The 22,276-nt window shown below is 33.6% G+C and overlaps 1 protein-coding gene across 3 annotated transcripts in view; it reads left to right on the plus strand.

Annotated features, from left to right (window-relative positions):
• LOC148613281 (uncharacterized) overlaps positions 1-22,276 on the plus strand; it is a 46,550-nt gene that overhangs the window by 22,512 nt on the left and 1,762 nt on the right. The window contains exons 3-8 of one of the 3 annotated variants that reach the window (XR_015923320.1): positions 2,121-2,207; positions 3,394-3,474; positions 6,229-6,376; positions 8,596-8,683; positions 9,621-13,121; positions 15,991-16,156. Coding sequence is in view for 1 of the 3 variants with exons in the window: in XM_088586604.1 (XP_088442730.1) it covers positions 19,699-19,713 (15 nt within the window). In the remaining 2 variants the exon portion in view is untranslated. Of the gene's footprint in view, positions 1-2,120; positions 2,208-3,393; positions 3,475-6,228; positions 6,377-8,595; positions 8,684-9,620; positions 13,345-15,990; positions 16,157-19,698; positions 21,814-22,276 lie in introns of those variants that run through there. The other 2 variants (XR_015923319.1, XM_088586604.1) reach the window with 2 other exon arrangements.

The raw sequence follows: 22,276 nt of genomic DNA on the forward strand, positions 1-22,276 counted from the left end.
AACTTAAATTTTTTGAGAGTGTTAATGAAATGACCTGCGGAAAAAAGAAAACATCCCAATAACACCGTCATTTTGTTAAAGAATTACCATGGTTACCAAGAATAATCAAGCAAACCAAGGTTATAGCGTCAATTAAAAGAATGTAATCCAGGGACAAAGCTCAGACATGGAGAACAGACATACACTGCAAAGAACATGAAGTAACTAAAATCATACATACAAAGTAACAAAAGCAAATGATCAACTCGAACTACACTAAAAACTGGGAACATGGACCAGGTGCATCAGTAGGGTAAGCGACCTCTGCTTTTCTAGAAACAACAACCGAGTTGCTCATAAAAAAGTCAAGTCCGGGGTAGAAAAACGAGGAAACGAAAACCATGACACGTTGAATAAATCAGTTTTCATTGCGCAGATGCGCAGATGGATACACCATAACGATCCACGAGTTCATGATGACGACGCTTGTTGTAAAATTTGGTCAATAGTTTTCTTTTACCATCGATTTCTAAGTGAAGATCAATATATGAGGCCGACTTCACAGTATCTGTAGTATCCTTTATCTCCAGTTCTTTGGGGTAGATGCGATTTATCAAATCCCCGAAATTAGGATTGTTTAAAGATAATACGGTATCTATATAGCGGAACTGAGATTTAAACGATATTCTTTCTTTCGGATCAGATCAGCTATAGTCAGTCTCATAAAAGTGAAGTAATAGATAAGCAAGTAGAGAAGCACAATTTGGTTCCATTGGAATGCCGACCGTTTGTTGAAAAAAAAAATGCGTCCCCCACACTGGACAACTATGTTGTCGATTAAAAATTCCTGCATTTTGTTAACATCTTCCTCCTTATATTTGGAAGGTGATTTGGAATTATTTCTTACAAAGTATGAGGAATCTCTACCAAGAACTTTGAAAAAAAAACGATGTATAATGTTTTTAAGTCGGGATTTTAACTGTGTATGGGGGATAGACGTATACAGTGTTGAAAAATCATAGGTTTTAATGCTATTATATTTTGATAATAGTCTTGAACTTATTGTTTCCAAAAGATCGTTTTAATTTTTCAAGATCTACATTGAATTTATACCACTACAAGAGTAACAAGTGTTGTGTTAGGACTGCAGACCCTCTTTGACAGTTGTGAGAATTGAATTTAAAAGTTTTGAAAGTAGTTTGGTGGTACATTTTGATCCAGCTATGAAACATTGTTTGTATAGATTTCTGTGGAGTTCAGGAATCCAGTACATAGACGGTAAATCACAATCATTGTCCTGGGTAGAGATACCAAAGGAGAATAGTACAGATCTATGGTTTTCCACAATCTCTTCTTTGGAGAGTGTGGTAGCAGTATAGGTCTCATCGCTGCTATTATTTTCTACGTCTACCTCTGAATGTTTTGCAGACAAAAACAATGTTGTTTTGGGCTTTGTCTGCTGGTACGACAACATATTTGTCATGTATAGTAGACAATGTTTTTGCTACATCGGGGTCTGTGAAAACCGATGTAGCCTTGGCGCTCATTGACCTACTTAAAATTTTCATTCGTTTCAAAATTAAATAACTTAGGGTTTTTAACCACTCTGACAGAGAATCAACGTCTTCTTGTAACCGCTTTATCTATTTTCTCGTATAGTACTCTACCACATCCATAGGAATTTTAAATGTTATAATTCCAATTTATTGAGCGGGTTCACGGGACTTCGGACATTTAGAAAGGATATTACGCAGAAATTCGTTTTCGATAATGGTTAAGTCTCCCGTAGCGACTTGACCAGATGGACCATATTTGAATAGAGGGTTTCTCGTTAAATTTCTTTAAACCTAAATCACATCTTTAGTTTTGTAAAATATTTGTTGGCAAGAATAGTTTGATCCATTTTTGAAAGTATGCACATATCTATTACGGGAGTAATTTTGTTCTGGTTTGGTATAGAAAAGGATCTTGCATAAAAAAAGATGTAAACCATTGTAAACTCTTTAAATACATTTTGATACCCTAGCATTTGAAGATATGGATGTGACTACCTACAAAAATTGGTTATATTATTATTATTATGGAGTTATCAAACTATCTAAAGCATGAATATATAATGTCTGCATTTATATTTTCCGTAGTAACAAGTCCACTGAAAATAGCAAAGTTTCCCTTTGGTAGTTAATGTATATACTAAATGCTGATTCGCATGGCAACGGGGTTTTCAGGTAATTTTGATGTCTCATAGACTTATTTTGGTTATTTGTAAGATATTTGAACATATGGTAAAACAATACACCAATCATTCCATCGGGAAGAAGGGTTCTCTTCACTCTTGTTTTTTTTCTAATGGTAATATTTAAAGAAGAATACTCATGACATTATATTATATTCAACATGTTGTTATGGTTTCGAACAAATTCATTATTAAAATTATGTATGATACATGTAGGCTCTTATTCTGTATGAAAGTTAAAAAAAAACCAAAATAATATCAAATGAATAAATAACCTTTATTATGCACGCTACAAGAGAGACAACTTTAACTGGTATTTAAACACTTGCAACGTTTAAATAAAACGATAAATCTAAATGTTGAATGCAGAGTCAAATACAAATACAATTTTCTGGTAATTATAGAGACGAACGTTTTGTTTTTCAAGAATAAATCTGTGTATATAATGGTACTATTTTGTCATAAAACAAATACAAGTACGCAGTTTATTGCTAGTAGCTAATACCTGGAACGTAGTCCCGGGAACTAGGATAGCAGTTCTGTGGCTATGAATGAATGAATTACTTATGGAAAGATCAAACCGACAACGTATCAGGATTGAAAAAAAAAACTTAATTACAAAAGTAAAAATACATATTCTTTTGTGGGATGTATCGCATTTTTTTCAGATTTTGCTTGAATCTTACAAAGAATACTACTGAATAAGGTCTACTGTTGACCAAATATTTACAAAATTTGCGTGGCGAAGTGGACATGATTACCATTCCGGTATACTTTCGGTCAATTCGCTGTTGTGGGAAGTAAGAAGAAGGGGCGAAAAAAGGTCTTGTTGGCCTAAAATGCAACTGCAAACTAATCATAAATTGTTGAATAATTCAATTGTGAATATGGAGACTTGCATCCATCCATCACATTTGAAACTTTCACTTATAATTTCAATCCACAATACGCAAAAGAAGAGATTGAGACTCATTATGTAAGCAAATATTAGAAACCTTTGATGAAAGAAAATCTAATGGTTATTTCCGAAGGTTTCTTTTTTTTTGTTAAAAAAACTGTTTCAATAATTATCATGTATGCAATCATAAGCTTGACAAGACAGTATGATTTTGGTGATGAGAAAAACAATATCGGTAAAATATTTACGGAATATTCTTTGTTTACATATTAATATGCAGTACTTGCATCGGAACCAAACCGACTTAAAGACGTCAAGTGCTAATCGGAAGCTATCAGTGAAATTGAAAAAAAAGCCTTAGGTATGATCAACATTATCGATTACTCCAGATACAGTATCTGTATGGGATAATCTTCCCATTTTACGGGGTATGGGGCAATGGGGCATGGGGAATGGGGGATGGGGCAATGGGGGATGAAGGAATGGGGCATTGGGATTGGGGTATATGAATAGGAATGGGGAATGGGGCGAGGGAATAATTTTGACTGGTCAAGCAAAAAAAAAATTTTTTTTTCTGCTAGCAACGTACCTATCATAATTCTTTGACAGCAATTTAAGGAGCTTAAATTTAGAGTACTATTTAATGATAACAGGTGTCGTAGTTCATATTCATTTGAATTGAAATAATTTTGTGTCGGGGTCACTCGCATTTTATTATTGACAAATTGACATATTGAGTAGTAATAACAAGACCACTTAAAAAAATGTTGATTCCCATTCAATTGACAGAAATATGTCATTTGTCGCAATTTCGAAAAGGATAATATTATTGCCACTTTTGATATTTTAAACAATAATTTCGGATCATTATTGAAATTAAAATTGTTTGCGCACTTTCCAATATGCAGAAATATGTCATTTTTTTGAGAAATTGGACTGAGATTAGTGTGTCACAGCCACACATACGATGCTCATTGTGACAATTTTAAAATTTTAAACAATAGTATAAGATTGTTAAGGCAATTTCAAGTGTTAACACTCTTTTAATTTGCCAACATTATCTCATTTTCAAGAATTTGGTTTGAAATATATGTACTGTATCACAGCCATTAGCATAAAACTGGTATAGACATTAAAAAAATTAGACTAATAGGTATATTTAAAGGTGTTCGCACAAATACACTTAACAAAAATATGCCATTTTGTAGATTTTTTGCTAAAATATGATTGTTGCAACTGCCAACCGGAAACAAATATTGCCATTTTAATATTTTAAACAACAATTTTGGACCATTTTTGAAATTAAAACTGTTCACACCCTTACAATTTGCAGAAATATGTCATTTAAAAAAAATGGATAAAAAATAATGTGTCACAGCCACACATATGATGCTTATTTTGACAATTTTTACATTTGAAACAATTATACCAGTCCATCATTCAAAATGAATTTGTTTTCACCCATACTTTGTACTGAAATATGTTACTTTGTGGAACTGGGACTGAATATGTATACATTTGGAAAAGTGTTTCCCTATTTTTAAATTTGAAATAAAGCAAGAATATCCATTTTTAATAATCATTTTGAAAATTAAATTCATTCACAATTTATATATATACATATCTGTAGTTTAAAGAATATTTTGCATGATTTTCTCTTGCATCTCGGAGTGGCGATCATACATGTAAGCAATGCAAATATCGCATGATTTCGGTAATTCTCGAACTCGGCGGCGAGATTCTGAAATCAATATTGATTGCACAAGTCTTTTTGCATCCTAATGCATTATATGTGTTTGATAAAGCATTTCTGTACTTTTTCTTTTAATTTCGTAATGGGGAATAGGCATTGGGCAACAACGGTGGAATGGGCTATGGGGAATGGGGGAATGGGCAATGGGGGGTGGGGCTATTATGAATGGGACATGAGGCAATGGAGTATGGGCCAATTGGAAATCGGGGATGGGGCAAAGGGGTACTGAGCAAGTGGGAGGTTTATCCCATACAGGGACTGTAGACGAGCTTTGCAAGATGGCTATTTAGATATATCTCGATTCTTCATAGCCTTGTACATTACACAAAAGCGCATTTAGCATTAAAGGTAATTTTTTATTTTGTTACATGTGTATGATGACCAAACATGAAAAATAGCCATACACAACAACGAACTAAAATAATACATACAAAGTAACAAAGGCAAATGAGCAACTAAACTAAATTCAGGGAATGTGGATCAAGTGCATCGGTAGTGTAAGCGTTCCCTGCTTTTCTAGAAACACCCGCCAAGTTGCTCATAAAATGTCCTTGGTGGACAAAAAAGGAAAGGAAAACTATGACACGATCAATTAATTTTTTTCATTCTGCAGATGGATACATCGTAACGATCCGCGAGTTCATGATGGCGACTATAAAACATTTTGTAGTTATGACTTAAATCTTGTAGCAACAAAACCCTGTACCAGAAGTCTAAAAAGTCATAATACTTAGCCGGTTTTTATTAAAAATTCACATCACCGGTAACACATAATACAATATTCGCTGTTAAGTTTCCACTATAGGTGTAAAACCACTATTTCGGGAACCAGTCACCTGAACATACAAGAAAGTAGTACTGTAGGACATAAATAAGTCCCCCTTTTTTAATGCATCTCCTGTCTGACTTAACATACAGTAAATAATTTTGTATCATCTTAAAGTTGGTTATATCAGCTACCATTTAAGCATCCATCACATTTAATAAGTAATGATAATATTACATGAAAAATAAAATAAAAAAAAAATATGGGGCCTGATTTAGAGGCCCATAATTTTGGCAAATTACTCCCAGGAATTGACGTTTTGACCCCCTTCCTACTTTCACTTTACCGTTTTCTCTTGGAAGGCACATGAGGTATGTTCATTTTTCACGAATGCACAGAAATGGTTGCCCTTCCCAGTGAGACCACTGTCACTCGCTCGTAGGAAAGATAAAAAAATAAAGCCTGAAATTAGGTTAATTTAGTATAGAAAGTAATGGGACCTGGAAATAGTGGTAGGAGACTTATAAAGATAGCGTGTTATCGTGAAACAATCCTAGTTTCGGTGATTTCATACAATGCATTCACTCCAACTTTAGATAAAGGATACAACACTGTGATATCAGCCTCATAACTTGAACTACACTTAAAAAGTTGGTTTGGCGGATGTTTCTACAAAAGCAGAGGACGCTTATTCTACTAGTGCACGTGGTCCATGCTTCAAGTTTGTAGCGTTCGAGTTGGTTTGTACGTATTTTTTTGGGGGGATGGGTTATTTCATAACACCCCAACGTTTATTATCAGGGGTAGACGTAGAAAATAAAAAAAGTAATAAGACGCATAATGCTACCACACTATCTAAAGAAGAGATAGCGGTTAACCATAAATCTGTGCTATACTCGTTTGGTCTTTCACCGAAGACGATGATTGTGATATACCGTCTGTTTACTGAATTTCTAAACTCCACAAGAATCCGTAGAAACAACGATACATAGGTGGTTTCTGCAAAATGTACCATCAAACCACTTTCAAAACGTTTAACTTCTACATTTACAGCTGTCAAGGACGTTTTCCAGTCTTATCGCGAAACTAGTTACTCCCGTAGTAGTATTAATTCGATGCGGATCCTGAAAACATTGAATGATTTTATTGAAACTCTCAATTTAAGATTACTATCAGAATACAATTTCTATCAAACCTATTATTTTTAATACTTTATACTTTATTCCTCGTTATTCTGTTAAAATCCGACTCAAATACTATACATCATTGATACTCCATAAAAGGCGATACAGACAGATACAAAAATGTAGTGCTTGGTAGATAATTTTCACACCATAATAATACTGTTTTTTATTATGTGTATCTAGGAAATGAATTAACACTGTTGTGCTAAGTAGGACCCAACGATGCATGAACTAATTGCTGTATCTTACTTTTTCATATGTATACTACTATAGGTTATTTGTGATGGAAGAATAATCAAAGGAACCAATGTTCTAGTGGTAATCAAAATAATGTAAACCAGGAAAAAATAAAACAAAACAAAACAAAAACAAACAAAAACAAAACAAAACAAAACAAAAAAAAAAACCCAAACCAACAAAACTAAAAACAATGTATATATTTACTCAGTTATATCCAAAAGATTTAAATTACTTTCATGTATATCAATTTAGTGTTTAAAATATGTAAGTTTTTTATTTATTTCGTTACTTCGAAAGTTTGCATTTATGGTTCACTTTAAAAATGTAGTCTTTACCTCACAGAAGAGATCAGATATCTACGGATAGATGTCACGTCTTACCAGACAATCAACTGAAATTTATACTTGCAAATGTAATAGGTGTCTCTGGCGGAGCAGGAAATAAATATTGGTTCGGGACATCTGGAGTCATTTTCGTAATTTGTAGAAAAATTCAATTTCAACCGAGTCAGATATGTTTTTGTTTGATTTTTTGTTGACCTTATCTCCAGTTCTTATATACGCAATTTTATTTTATTGTGTTGTTTATATAACTTAAATGTATGTGGATCGTCTCCGTATTCACGTTTTTGTCATGTACTGAGGCTTCATTGGCAATGAATTTTCCTTTTGTTTAATTGATATAGTATATTTTTGACTACAATTGAAGTCAAACAATATGATTATTTTGATGAACAAATGTACCTTTTCATAACAGAAATATGATTTATCATAATTAATTTGTAACACATTTTTATAAAATTTATTAATTTACCACGTTTTTAGTGACATCGAAATGGTATGCTAATCCGATTTGACAATAATTTGTGGTTGTGTAGTTTAATTTTGCATGTTTAGCGTAGGCAATTGATCCCGATCTGAAGAAATAAAAGCAAAAATTAAACTACAACCATCATTTTAAAAGTATGTTTGAAAATTATTTCAAAAACGTTTTGAACAACTGAAAGGCGAGAAACCAGTTTGAAAATTCGACGTTCGGCAAAATTATAAGTGTATATATTGAGTTTCCATTGTTCTTGCAATTTGCAAGATGTAATTAATTTATCAAAGTCTTAAATGAAAAAAAATCTAATATTTTCGAAAACAAATGTAGATGAAAAAAATTCAAGTTCTTTGGTTTTGATGTTAACGTTCCTTCAATGTTTATTTTGAGATTAAGGTCATGTCTAGTGTGGGTGTGCAAGCCGTTTGCATCATATTTGTGGTGTCATTGTAATGTAAAACTCATTATAATGTCAGAGACCTTTTCTATATTAAAATAAATTGAAAAAACAAATTTAATCCAGAAATGACATAGAAATAATGCCTTAAGGTATTTTTCTTTAAAAAATTTCTGACGATATTCAGTACACTGTAGAAATGTATGAGGAAAATGAATAAAAGACTGATACTTTGAAAGAGTTATTTCCCTTCAATTAGGGTTTGCTGTAATGTACTTAACCTCATTCTATCATTTCTTTAAATACAAATCAATATTCAGTCTTTAGGAAACTTTTACTTATTGTTGAGCATTGTTGCTGAACCAGGGAAAAACTCTGCATAGATCTTCCATGGACATCTTCTTAAGTGTAAGTATTACATGAATCAGGCAAAATGGGATAAAAATCAGAAACATGCATGTCAAAACCCCACCGATCTGACAATAAAATATTACTGAAGGATGCTTACTTTAATTGAAAAGACCATAATTTGATGTCTGCAACATTGGATTTGCTCAAAAACGTTTCAAAAGAATTTTAGAAAAACGAGTTATCTGCCCTTGAACTATCCATTTTCGGCACATTTCAATGAAATTGATTGAATTGTAACTCAATGGTCCATAATGATCTTGGAAGTCTTGTCCGTTTTCTTTAATTCTGATATCGCAAATAGTCAAATTACATTATCAAAATGATTTTTATGCCTTGTTCCCTCGTATGTCTAATTCTTACAGGAGCATTTTCTTAAGCGTTCACAAATACAACAAAATATTTGCGTCAAACGAAATTTAATTTCTGGTAGATAAGCAAACGCACTTTAAACGTGTGCATTGTTGATCATATATAACAAAATCGAAGTTTTATAATATAATTAAAATTCATGCATTTTTTACAGAATAACACAAGATCCACATATAATTCCTACCCAATTCCACAAGACACTTTTGAAAGAAAGGGTTATATATGTGAAAATACCAAAGCTTAAATTATTATACCGGTGTGTAATTTTGAAATTCAAAATTTGGGATTTATTGATTTTTATGAGAGGGCTTGCTATTTAACATTTTTAATAGTATCCATACATGCATATGTGCCTGGACTTATTTTGAAATGTTGTTCAATGACGTTAATTTAATTGGTGTTTCATTGTACATTGATGTGAAGAAAAAAGTATATTTAATTATTTTCATTTGAAATTAACTGAAGTAATTTTGTCTATCAAATATCGTTTGGTTTCTTTGTTTTAGTTCAGATATAAGAGCAGCTGGTCAGTCTATTAATTATTTTTAATATGTTATGTCTGTAGATTCAAGGTTACATGTAATATGTTTACTGATAACACCTGGAGATGTCTGCAGTATCCAAAATATAGAGATTTTATTACTCTAACTGCTTAGTATTCAGGGCAATTAATTTTGTTACCATTGAAGCGAGATAATTAGTGAATAGTGACGGTCAGTTCTGTGTGTATCGAGTGTGGTTGTAATATTGTAATCGAAGTATGTAGACAAATGTTCGTTTGGTCTGACAAAAATTGTTGGTCAAGTGCATATCGGCACATCGTATCGTAATCGTACTCGAAAATCGTCATTGAATTATTATGTAAAATGTGGATGTATATTTTATTCGATACAAGAAGAATAGAACGTGTGTGTTAATTCCGGTAATAAAAAATCTCTGGGTAAAATAGTAAACATTTTTGGTAGCAGAGCGTGGTTATACTTGGATATATATCGAGTTAATATTTGGAATTCTCAAAATGAGTAATTGGGATTTAGAAACTGTAGATAGATAAGACAATCGTTGAAACAGACAAAAATGATTTTAAAATTGAGGACTTAAGGAAAAATAAATCGAAAGCAAAATCGGCTTTCACAAAAAGTAGACACAGGCTTTTGCAACTGTTAGTGGAATCCGCTTATCGAGCAGAGGTTGAAGAACTGCTGGAAAAATTACGTGCCGCTGAAGAGAATGCAATGGAAATAATGAACGAACTTTTAAATGAATACAAAACAAGAAGTGGCAAATGTTCGTAAAATCGCAAATGAAATGGAGCGGATGGAAACTGAACTTACTGAGACAGAAAATGAATATCACGATTATTTTTTAGAAAGTTCAAGTGCTAAATCAAGATTATCGTTTGAAGGCTGAGCCAATTAATATACAAGGCGGTGCTGATAATGCTACGGAGTACACAAATGCCGAAAACAGAGGAATCGTCTAAAAGTAGAGACATTGGTCAAGACATGTGGAAGCAACTGAAGCACAATTCAATACCAGTATTTGCCGGTGATAAACAAATTGTGGAAAGCGGCATTCATGTCATTTGTGGATCCAGCGCCAGCGACTTCAGAATATGAATTGCTACAATTGCAGCAGTATTTATAGGGTGAAAGTGATGAAAATATTGGATATTCGAGGACGGCATACAAAGCAGCAAAGAGCAACTATACCAAAAATATGGCTGAAAAGGCGTCAAATTGCGCGGCATTTGGAACTACTTGAAAACTTTTGACCGACAAGATCTGAAAATGCAAAAGACATCAAATGATTTGCAGATTTGATTGACATTGCTGTAATAAATTTGAAAGACGCGGGTCGAATTGAGGAGCTTGAAAATGGGTCGCTTTTTAACAAACTGCAACAGAAATTGCCAGAAAAAAACTTTCGCAGTATCATGGTTGGATATTCGACAAATGTAAAATTGAATCAGTTGAGTCACATCGTGAGTGGATTATTCAAGAAGTAGAATTCAAAACTATCCCCGCAGATACCGATCGTGGGTTGGAAAGTTGTGAGTTTAGGAGAAGTAAAACTAGTACAAATAGAACATTCGTTAGTACTGCAGGTTCAGATAGAAAGCAGCTTAACTTTCGAAAACGAACATGTGAAGTCTGTAGTGTTGCGTGTTCAGAAATATGGATGTACGAAAAAAAGATGTCAATTTCAAAAGAGAAGAGACTGTGTTATCGGTGCCTGGGCAAAGATCATTTCGGACAAAAGTACCAAAGGAGTAGAAAATGTAGAATCGACGGATGTCAAGAATTACACAATCGTATGCTACATAAGGGCAGAATCAGGAACTTCGATCATAGTGTTCATGTTGGACATTCTGAAAATAACAGTTCGAAAGGAAACGTCAATTCAGCAGAGTCTGTCATTAATACCCAAGAAGAGTTCGTTGGTGGGGAAAACGGAACAATGATTGCGAAAGATCGAAGAGAAGTAAATCAAGTGACATTAAAAGCTGTACCTGTAATCGACGACTGAAAGTGAATGCTTTACTTAATGATGCAAGTACAAACACTTACATAAATTTGGATGTAGCAGCAGACTTAGGGATTCAAGGTCTTATTAAACTGTGACAGTAAATGTGATAAATGATGAAGTGAAATCTTTGAAAACTATGTCCGTTGAATGCAAACTTGAAAGCTTAAATGGTCAAACGAAACCCGTATCGTTGCATTTACAGCTGACAAAATGACAGGAGATATGCGGCAAATCGATTGGATAAAAGACAGTGTGAAATGGGAACATTTAAAAGGAATCAAGTTTCCAAATCTTTGACCGGAACCGAAAGTTGATACGCTGATTGGACTAGACTACTCGTAATTACATTATTCGTATCGAGATATTCGAGGTAGGCAAAGTCAGCCTATGACAAGGTTGACTCCGCTGGGGTAGGCATGTATCGGCAATCCGGAAAATGGTCGAAATGACACACACTTCAGTCGTACGTGTTTCGTTGGTCAAAATGGTTCAGATGATGTCAATGCAATACTTCAGAGATTTTGAGACATTGAAAGTGTGAAGCCTCTTGAAAAGTTATGTGAAAGTGACAAGAAATCAATTGACATTGCAGAAACATCGATTGAGTTTAAAGGCGGTCATTATGAAATAGACGTTCCGTGGAAAGCAAATCCAGCCGAATTACCGAATAATTATGAAACGGGATGAAGCAGTGACTAAGGATTACACGAACATTATCGATAAGTACATTGAAAAGGGCTACGTTCGAAAGGTCTACAAGGATGTTACTACAAAAAGTATTTGCCTAATTTCCTCGTAATTCGTCCTAAGAAAGAAACAACAAAGTCAAGAATCGTGTTCGATGTTTCAGCTAAAGGTTTTTTGTTAAATGATAAAATCTCCAAGGTCCTAAATTACAAAGTGAATTATTTGATGTGTTATTGCGATTTAGAAAACAACAAGTCGCAATTGTGTGTGTGATGTAGCAGAAATGTATCTGAGGGTTAATATACCTGAAAATTATAGGCCGTATCATCGACTTTTGTGGCGGTCATTGAATACAGATTAAATCCCAGACGAGTATGAATTTAATTCTTTGGTTTTTGGAGTTAATTCATCGCCGTTTCAAGCTTTATTTGTTACTAGAAAGCATGTCGAAATGTATGAAAATGTATATCCGAGAGCGGCTGAAACAGTGAAAAATGTACGTACATGAGAGCATGGATTCTGTTAAATCGGATACCGACGGGGTAGTGTTGTATATGCAATTATCAGAATTATGGAGTAAAGCTTGGATGTATGTGCGTAAGTGGTTGTCAAATCAGAGGCAATGCAAAATGTATTCCAAGGGGAGATAGCGCGTCAGAAGTGAATCTTGATGATGGGAGTTTACCTGCTGTAAAAATATTGGGAGTTATGTGGTAATCGGATATTGATATGTTCACATTTAGTTTGAATTCTCCGAATAAAGATTTGAAATCTACAAAAAGGAATTTTCTTAGCAATATTGCAATGTTATTTGATGCATTGGGAGTTATTGCGCCCTTCACAATTAGAGGTAAAATGTTACTTCAAGATATGTGGATATCTGGATATAAGTGAGATAATAATTTAGATGAGAAATTAATGTGCAAAGCAAAGTCATGGTTTAGTGAATTGGTATATTTGAAAAGAATCAAAGAGTAATCAAGGGAACCAAGGTTATAGCGGTAATCAAAAGAGTGTAATCCAGGGACAAAGATCAGACATGGAAAACAGACACACACAACAAAGAACATAAAGCAACCAAAATCATACATACAAAGTAACAAAAGTAAATGAGCAACTCGGACTCCACTAAAAACTGGGAGCATGGACCAGGTGCACCGGTAGGGTAAGCGTCCTCTGTTTTTCTACAAACACCCGACGAGTTGCTCATAAAAAGTCAAGTCCGGGGTAGACAAACGAGGAAAGGCACACTATGACCCATTGAATAAATCAGTTTTCATGGTGCTGATGAATACATCATAACGATCCACGAGTTTATAATGACGACCATAAAACTTCTGTAGTGATGACTTCAATCTTGTAGCAACATAACCCTGTTACAGAAGCCTATTTGTTAGACTTCTAGCGTGATACAAAAAGTCTGCGTAGTTTCCGCAAGCTCTGGCATAGCGTATGAGTTGTGATATGAACACTATCAAAGTTCCGAGATGTTTACAAGTAATTTACAAAAATGAAGAAATCGATAGTTCATGTATTCACACATTCGTTGATGCATCCGAAAATCAAAACGATACAGTCACGTACATTCGACATGTGTATAAAAAGTGGATTAATATCGACAAGATTCGTTGCTGCAAAATCGAAAGTTTCTCCGTTGACTTCTGTTAGTATTCCTCGACTCCTCGAGCTTATGGCGGCTCAAAACAACATTGTTTTTGTCTGCAAAACGTTATACATCAAATGTTTACTATCAGATGTAGACGTAGAAAAAAATAGCAGTGCTAAGACGTATACTGCTACCACACTCTCCAAAGAAGAGATTGTGGAAAACCATAAATCTGTGCTATCCTCTTTTGGTCTCTCTACCAAGGACGATGATTGTGATTTAACGTATATATACTGGATTCCTAAACTCCAAAAGAATCCATACAAAAAACGTCTCATAGCTGGATCTGCAAAATGTACCACCAAACCTCTTTCAAAACTTTACTTTACTACAAGTTCTATACTCACAACTGTCAAAGAGGGTCTGCAGTCCTACCACAACACTTATTGTTCCCGTAGTGGTATGAATTCAATGTGGATGCTGAAATATTCGAAAGATCTTTTGGAGACAATCAGTTTAAGACTATTATCATAATATAATAACATTAAAACCTATGATTTTTCACTTCTGTATACTTCTATTCCCCATACTCAGTTTAAATCCAGACTTAAAAACATTATACATCGTTGTATTTCCAATAAAGATGGTACACCAAGATACAAATTTATAGTTCTTGGTAGAGATTCCTCATACTTTGCAAGAAATAATTCCAAATCATCTTCCAAATATACAGAGGAAGATGTTAACAAAATGCTGAAATTTTTAATCGACAACATATTTGTCCAGTGTGGTGGACGTAGTTTTTCAACAAACGCACGGCATTCCAATGGGAACAAATTATGCTCCTTTACTTGCTGACCTATTCCTTCACTCTTATGAGGCTGACATTATAGCTGATTTGATCCGAAAGAAAGAATATTGTTTGCTAGATCCTTTAATCTCGATTTCCGCTATATAGATGATGTATTATCTTAAAATAATCCTAATTTCGGGGATTTGATACATCGCTTCTACCCCAAAGAATGTGAGATACTACAGACACTGTGAAGTCAACCTCATATCTTGACTTACACTTAGAAATCGATGGTAAAGGAAGACTATTGACCAAACTTTACGACAAACGTGATGATTTTTCATTCAGAATTGTCAATTTTCTTTTCGTCTGTGGCAACATCCCTTCAGCACCTGCGTAGGGAGTGTTCATATCACAACTCATACGTTATGCCAGAGCTTGCCGATACTACGCAGACGTTTTGTATCGGGCTAGAACTCTAACAAATAGGCTTCTGGAACAGGGTTATGTTGCAACAAGATTGAAGTCATCACTACAGAAGTTTTAAGGTCGTCATCATGAATTCGTGGATCGTTATGGTGTCCATCTGCACCATGAAAACTGATTTATTCAACGGTTCATAGTTTTTCTTTCCCCGTTTGTGTACGCCGGACTTGGCTGTTATGAGCAACTCGGCGAAGAAATGCAGAAGACGAGTACCTTACCGGTGCACCTGGTCCATGCTCCCAGTTTTTGGTGGAGTCCGAGTTGCTCATTTGCTTTTGTTACTTTGTATGTATGATTTTAGTTACTCTATGTTCTTTGTTGTGTATGGTCTCACAAACCACTTCTAACGTTTCCATTACTTTACATGTTAAAAAAGTAATTTTCAAAGTCTCACTGTGAATTCCCAGGACAAATGACATCTTAAAGTGGCATACCGTTGGGAAGGTTGGGAAATAAGGCTTCCAAAATCATTATGCTAATGGTACGATGATTGTAGAAATTCTTCACAAAACTTACTTGAATAAATAATACTGAAAATTGACATTTTTACCTGTTCTGCTAATTGACAGGATGGAGGCAAATCACACATGTAAACACTATTTGTACACTTTCGTAGTTAATTACATATATGATTTGAAAGTACACATTCTCAGCTTTACTTTGACTACTTTTAATCATAATACACACACATAATGTACTTACAATGCGTATGTCTAGGTTCAGTGTGTTTTTGGTACTACATAGGGGGTGGCCATTTGACCCGGAAGTGGTTAGTGAGACCTTAAAAACATTTTATTAGTTTTTATGTTTTTCTGTTTTTACATTTTATGAAAGCTTGTGGTATTTTGAGTCTAATAAGACCAAAACTATCAAAGTCAGACATAGATACTTTTACATGTTCGTGCGTGGGCAATAGTTTACTGAGAACTATTGACAAACAAAGGTCTTGTGGAGAACAGGAACTTTATCGGAAGATGAAATCGATGAATCATAATTTTTGACGCACGACAAGACGAATGTTATGATAATTACTGTGCAATTGTTAGAGACAGACAGTTATCAACTAATAGTAAACTGTTTAATTTGAATCCTAAACTAGATGAAAATAGACTCATGCGGTGTGATGGGCGACTTGTGTATGCAGATTATCTACCATATCACACTATGTATCCAATTATATTGCCTAGAAGAAACTATGTGACAAAATTCATTGTGAAACACTACCACGAATAAGGTAACCATGTTACACCAACTAATCAAACATTATCGGCGATGTCTTTCACGTTTTGGATTATTTCTGGTCGCGAAGAAGTAAGACAGTATGAGAATGAATGTTACGACTGTCGAGGAAAAATGCCTAAAGCCTGGCGCGGATCCAAGGACTGGCGTACCGGTTGTACGCTCCCACCCCTAAATTGGTAAGAGAAAAAAACTTCACCACTAGTTTTACCTCATAATATTTTTGCCTTGCTTTGCACGGCATTTAATTCAATAAACGCCACTCTAAACTCAAACCCTGGAAACGCCCCTGAAAGCTGAACAGCAATTAATGGCTCCATTACCGGACATTCGATTTTAAACTCCGTTAAAAGCATTTGCAAGAACAGCAGTTGATTATGCTGGGCCTTTTATTGCTGTGCAAGGTAGAGAAAAACGTCGGGAAAAATGTTACTTGTGTCTTTTTACGTTTACCTTCAATGACTGTATATCTCGAACTTTCGTATGAACTAGATACTAATTCGTTTCTAAATTCATTTTATGGTATGGTGAATCGTAGAAGACTTAAAATTGGGGTGCTGTCCGATAATGGAACTAACTTTGTGGGAGCAGTTCGTGAGCTCCGGGAATTTGTTTCGAAATTGGACAGGGAGAAAATAAATGATTCGGTATGTAATCGTGGGATCATTTGGCATTTTAACCTGCCGCACCACATTTTGGTGGAGTTCATGAGACTATGATAAAATCAGCTAAACGAGCTATTTTTGCAAAACTTTGAAATGCAGATGTTACAAATGAGGAACTGTTAACTTCATTTACTTTACTGGTGCTGAATCTTTGTTGAACTCAAGACCGTTAACTTATCCGTCAGCTAATCCAAAAGACGGTGTACCGTTAACTCCGAATCATTTTCTTGATGAAAAATTAAATTGGTAGATGAAACAGATTATAATCCAAAGAAAAGATGGCGTAGAGTTCAAGAGCTTGTTCGATATTTTTTGAATCGTTGGTTGAGTGAGTGATTACCAGCGTTGAATAAACGAATGAAATGGACAAAATTTTCGAAGACTTAAAAGTTGATGACATTGTACTCGTAATGAATGAAAACGTTTCGAGAGGACATTGGCTGTTAGGCAGAATAAAAGAGGTGTTTCCTGGAAAAGATGGACATGTAAGAGTTACGAAAGTAAGATTAGGGGAAACTGTCTTAGTTAGGCCATTATCTAAGTTATGTCGTTTGGAAATTTATGATTAGTTACTAAGGAGTTATCGAGTGACTGAGTGTCTTATAGACGATAGTTAAATGATTTTTCAATGATTTAATTTTTTTGGTAACTGTTGTTATATGTGCATTATTTTGTGTTGTTGATTGCTAGGTCCAATTAAGAAGGGGGATAAATGGTGTGAAGAAAAAAAGTATTTTTAATTATTTTCATTTGAAATTAACTGAAATTTTTTTGTCTCTCAAATAGTTTGGTTTCTTTAATTTGGTTCAGAGATAAGAACAGCTGGTCAGTTTAGCACATATCTTTAATATGTTATGTCTGTACATTCAAGGTTACATGTAATTTGCTTACTGATAGCACCTGCAGCTGTCTGTAGTATCGAAAAATTATATTTTATTAATCTAACTGTCCAGTGTTCAGGGCAATTAATTTTGTTATCATTGAAGCGAGATAATTAGTGAATAGTGATGGTCAGTTCTGTGTGTATTGGTACCAGTACCGCATTGCATATCCCTGAGCAGATGTACGTCAAAACATGGATGCTATAGAAATATAGTGCATCTTCTTGTTGCCTCTTTACAAACTAATGTTTTGTCAAAAAATATGAACAATGACTTATAAAATAGAGCAAACATCACACTGTAAGATGAAAAACTTTTTTAAAAGAAAATCTAACATAATAACATTAAAATGTTCCACTGAAAAGGTTGGTTTGATGAGTGCAAAATGAAAGTGAAAGTAGAGAAAATGGCTATTTATAGTTCAAGACTACTTTTCTGTCCGGTCTTCGTGGACTCACCCTATTTTCTTTGCGGGAAATTATTTTTTCACATGTCCTTAGAAATGCTACATAAGTGAAAGTTTTATTGAATCAATTTACACATTTTTTTTAAATCCTAAAAATATGCACTTCACTATAGCAGTCTAAGTAAAAAATTAATACGATACTGAGACCTATTGGGTGTACTTGTCAAATCGAAGTATGTAGACACATGTTCGTTTGGTTTGACTAAAATTGTTGGTCAAGTGCATATCGGCACATCGTATCGTAATCGTACTCAAAAATCGTCATTATTATGTAAAATGTAGATGTATATTTTATTCAATACAAGTTGAATATAACATGTTTGTTTATATCCGTAAAGAAAAACCTCTGAGTAAGATAGTAAACATACATTTAGATTATGTATCTTTTTTTTGGGTTATTTTACCTTATTTTATTCAAGAATACAATTTGAAAATGGTCTTTAATTTTTTTTTTATTGGGTGGGGGGGGGGGGGTAAAGTCTTTAATCAATAACATATCAACTATATCTAAAAAATAAGAAAAATGACGAATGAAATTACTTAAATAACGTATATAAACAACCATTTCGTCATTGATACATATAATACACCAACGGTCTATTCAACTCATGAATATCTCGTATCACCGTAGTCCCGGTAACACTGACCTTCAAAGTATCTCCGGAAGTTATACCGAATACACGGTAAGCATTATTGTATCAACAATACCTATTTGACATTCAACAAACTTGAATTGCTGACATTCTTGATCTTTGCTAATGTGTGTGCTATTCAGCAAGTCAAAACTTAGTAAAACATTTGCCAGATTCGTGTTGCTAGAAACTGTTAAAGATAGATCTGCTTTATTGATGCCATCAGCTTCAAACCTAATCCTTTTGTGATCTGACTGAAGAGTGAAGAGCGATTCAGCTTCATGTTCATGTTCTCGCTCCCATTCTACGACGACTTGTTTGTACGGTGGATGTCTTTTAATATTCGTAACATTCATATAATAACTCCCTATGCTACATCCCCTTTGAGTGTTGAAATCTTCACAATCTTTTGTCAAGCGTTTGTAAATATCGTACGATACAATGAAATACACGATACATACTATAATACTAATACTAATATAAAAGAACGAAAAGAGCTCTTTTTTACTCCATCTATAAACAACGTAAAGCCAACCAACAGCTTAAAACGAAAACAAACAAAAAAATATTTATATATATAAAAAAAAAATAAAAATGTAACGGTTGTCCTTGTTTTACAAAGTAATTACAGTAATATTTATTTATTTTTTTACTTCCAGTGGACTTTGGTATGAACGGATGTTCGGAAATCGCAAAAGTAAAGTGTAAAAGAACAGGCCATACATTATGAATTGAAATATTCTGTCCTGTTATGTTTCATATCGAATTTGGTCTGCATGGCTCTATAAAATGTTTCTTATTCGACACAGCTACTTCATGCAAAATTAACAAACATACAACAATGATTACAACAATTCTAACTGTATAAAATAATTCATTTTTTTAAGTTTCTTTTATTCTGTGTGTTGCTTTGATAATACACTAATCGCTGTTCAAACTAGCATTAGTATCTGTCCCTTGAATAGCATAAAAAGAACATTTCGCGGAAGAGTTTTCGAATAACTTACCTAAATTACGTAGGATCGTTAAACGACCTTAGATCCTTCTTTTAACGTTCCTACATGTATGCAATTTAGCTAAGGACCACACCTTTTAATCCATGAGACATAGTTTTATTTTATCAAAATCTTTACTAGTTTTTTTTTAAACTTTGGTACTTTTAAAAGTGGCTAATGGTTAATGGTTGATATCAAGTTTTTTTTAATGCAATAAATATTTTGGTCATATATGCTGTTAATTGTTTATAATATATATATGTCGCTACACAAACAAATGAAAAGTCTGTTGGTCTGTTGTGAATTTCGTGTAAATATGCACTATATTTATTGTTTTTAATTATTATTTTTTTGTGTGGAGGTGGTGAGGAGGTATCCTCAGGGGTACTGATACCTATCCACATTAAGTATTATATGGTTATTCTTGTATTAGTATTCATATTAGATATGCCAATTTTTTGTTACTTTCTGCATTTTTATGTGATTTTCAGTTTAATTTTAACGTTTTTTAATTCTACTATAATTTACTTGGCGACCAAATGTTCATTTTAACATAAAAAAAATTTGTTGTTGTCTTGTGTCTTACACAGAAAATCACATGTTTTTTAAGGGAGCATTCGGAAAGCATGCGCATCGCCCTGCTAAGTAAGCGGGAATTTTAAGACCCGCGAGCCTCTTTAAGTAATTGTTTGTTATTTATACAAATTAAAGTTATGTACAGAAACGTTGAACCAATTTAATTTAACTGTTCAACATAAGTTTTGTCTATCATCATTCAGTTTTCGATGAATTGGTCAATGTACGGAGCACCCCAGCAAATTTATTGTGTCACATCTAAATATCAACAGTTTAGAAACAAAATTTATTGAAATTAAAGAATTGCTTGTTGACAAAATTGTCGATTTTCTAATTATAGCAGAAACCAAACTTGATCCATCTTACAGAAATAGCTTATATGAAGTTCCAGGATACAAAATAGAACGTAGAGATAGAGATTTCCGAGCTGCAACAATTTATCAATTTTACAGAAATTTTATCAACACCTGTAGCCTTTTTCGTAACAAATTCGCTCATAATTTTGACTACTTTTTCATCACTGGTGGGTTGAAAAGTAAACCAATTTTTCTCAAACATTTTATCTTCATTTTCCCCCAAACTAGGATGATTATCTTTGTCAAAATTGTAATCTTTTCCAATATCTTTGGCTACGTTTACAAAAAAAAGTATTAAAAACTTCTGCTACTTCTTAATTTTTGAAATAACATTTTCATTTTCTTGCAGAATAATTTTTGAATCTGAATTTTTACATTTCTTTAAAACATAAGGCTTTATAGTTTGCCAGAAATTCTTTTGTTTACATCCTCCAGTGCATCGTTCTAAAAAAAATACTTATTATCTGATTTACGTTTTAGTTTGTCAACAAGATTTCGTCTAATTCTTTACTGTTCCCATGTTTTGGAATTCTTATTTTTTTAAATATTTGGTATAATACATCTTCCTGTCATAGATTACCTTCCGCAATTCCCTGTTCATATAAGGAACCTGTTCATCAGATCAAGGAGACGACCAGACCTACAGTGCAAGTTTCCGAACACTCGATATCAATGCGTTAAATGAAGATATTGCAAATATCGATAAACCAACCAAAATACCAACATAAATGAGTGTTATGAACTTTTTGAAAGTAAACTGTCAACCATTTTTGATAAACATACTCTTATAAACACAGTGTACAGGAAGCAGAATCAGGTTCCTTATATGAACAGGGAATTGCGGAAGGTAATCTATGACAAGAAGATGTATTATACCAAATATTTAAAAAAATAAGAATTCCAAAACATGGGAACAGTAAAGAATTAGACGAAATCTTGTTGACAAACTAAAACGTAAATCAGATAATAAGTATTTTTTTTTAGAACGATGCACTGGAGGATGTAAACAAAAGAATTTCTGGCAAACTATAAAGCCTTATGTTTTAAAGAAATGTAAAAATTCAGATTCAAAAATTATTCTGCAAGAAAATGAAAATGTTATTTCAAAAATTAAGAAGTAGCAGAAGTTTTTAATACTTTTTTTTGTAAACGTAGCCAAAGATATTGGAAAAGATTACAATTTTGACAAAGATAATCATCCTAGTTTGGGGAAAAATGAAGATAAAATGTTTGAGAAAAATTGGTTTACTTTTCAACCCACCAGTGATGAAAAAGTAGTCAACATTATGAGCAAATTTGTTACGAAAAAG

This window comes from Perna viridis, chromosome 6 (genome assembly GCF_037379345.1).
Source record: "Perna viridis isolate PV_CMFRI_1.1 ecotype Kerala chromosome 6, ASM3737934v1, whole genome shotgun sequence".
NCBI classification, from domain to species: Eukaryota; Metazoa; Mollusca; class Bivalvia; order Mytilida; family Mytilidae; genus Perna; species Perna viridis.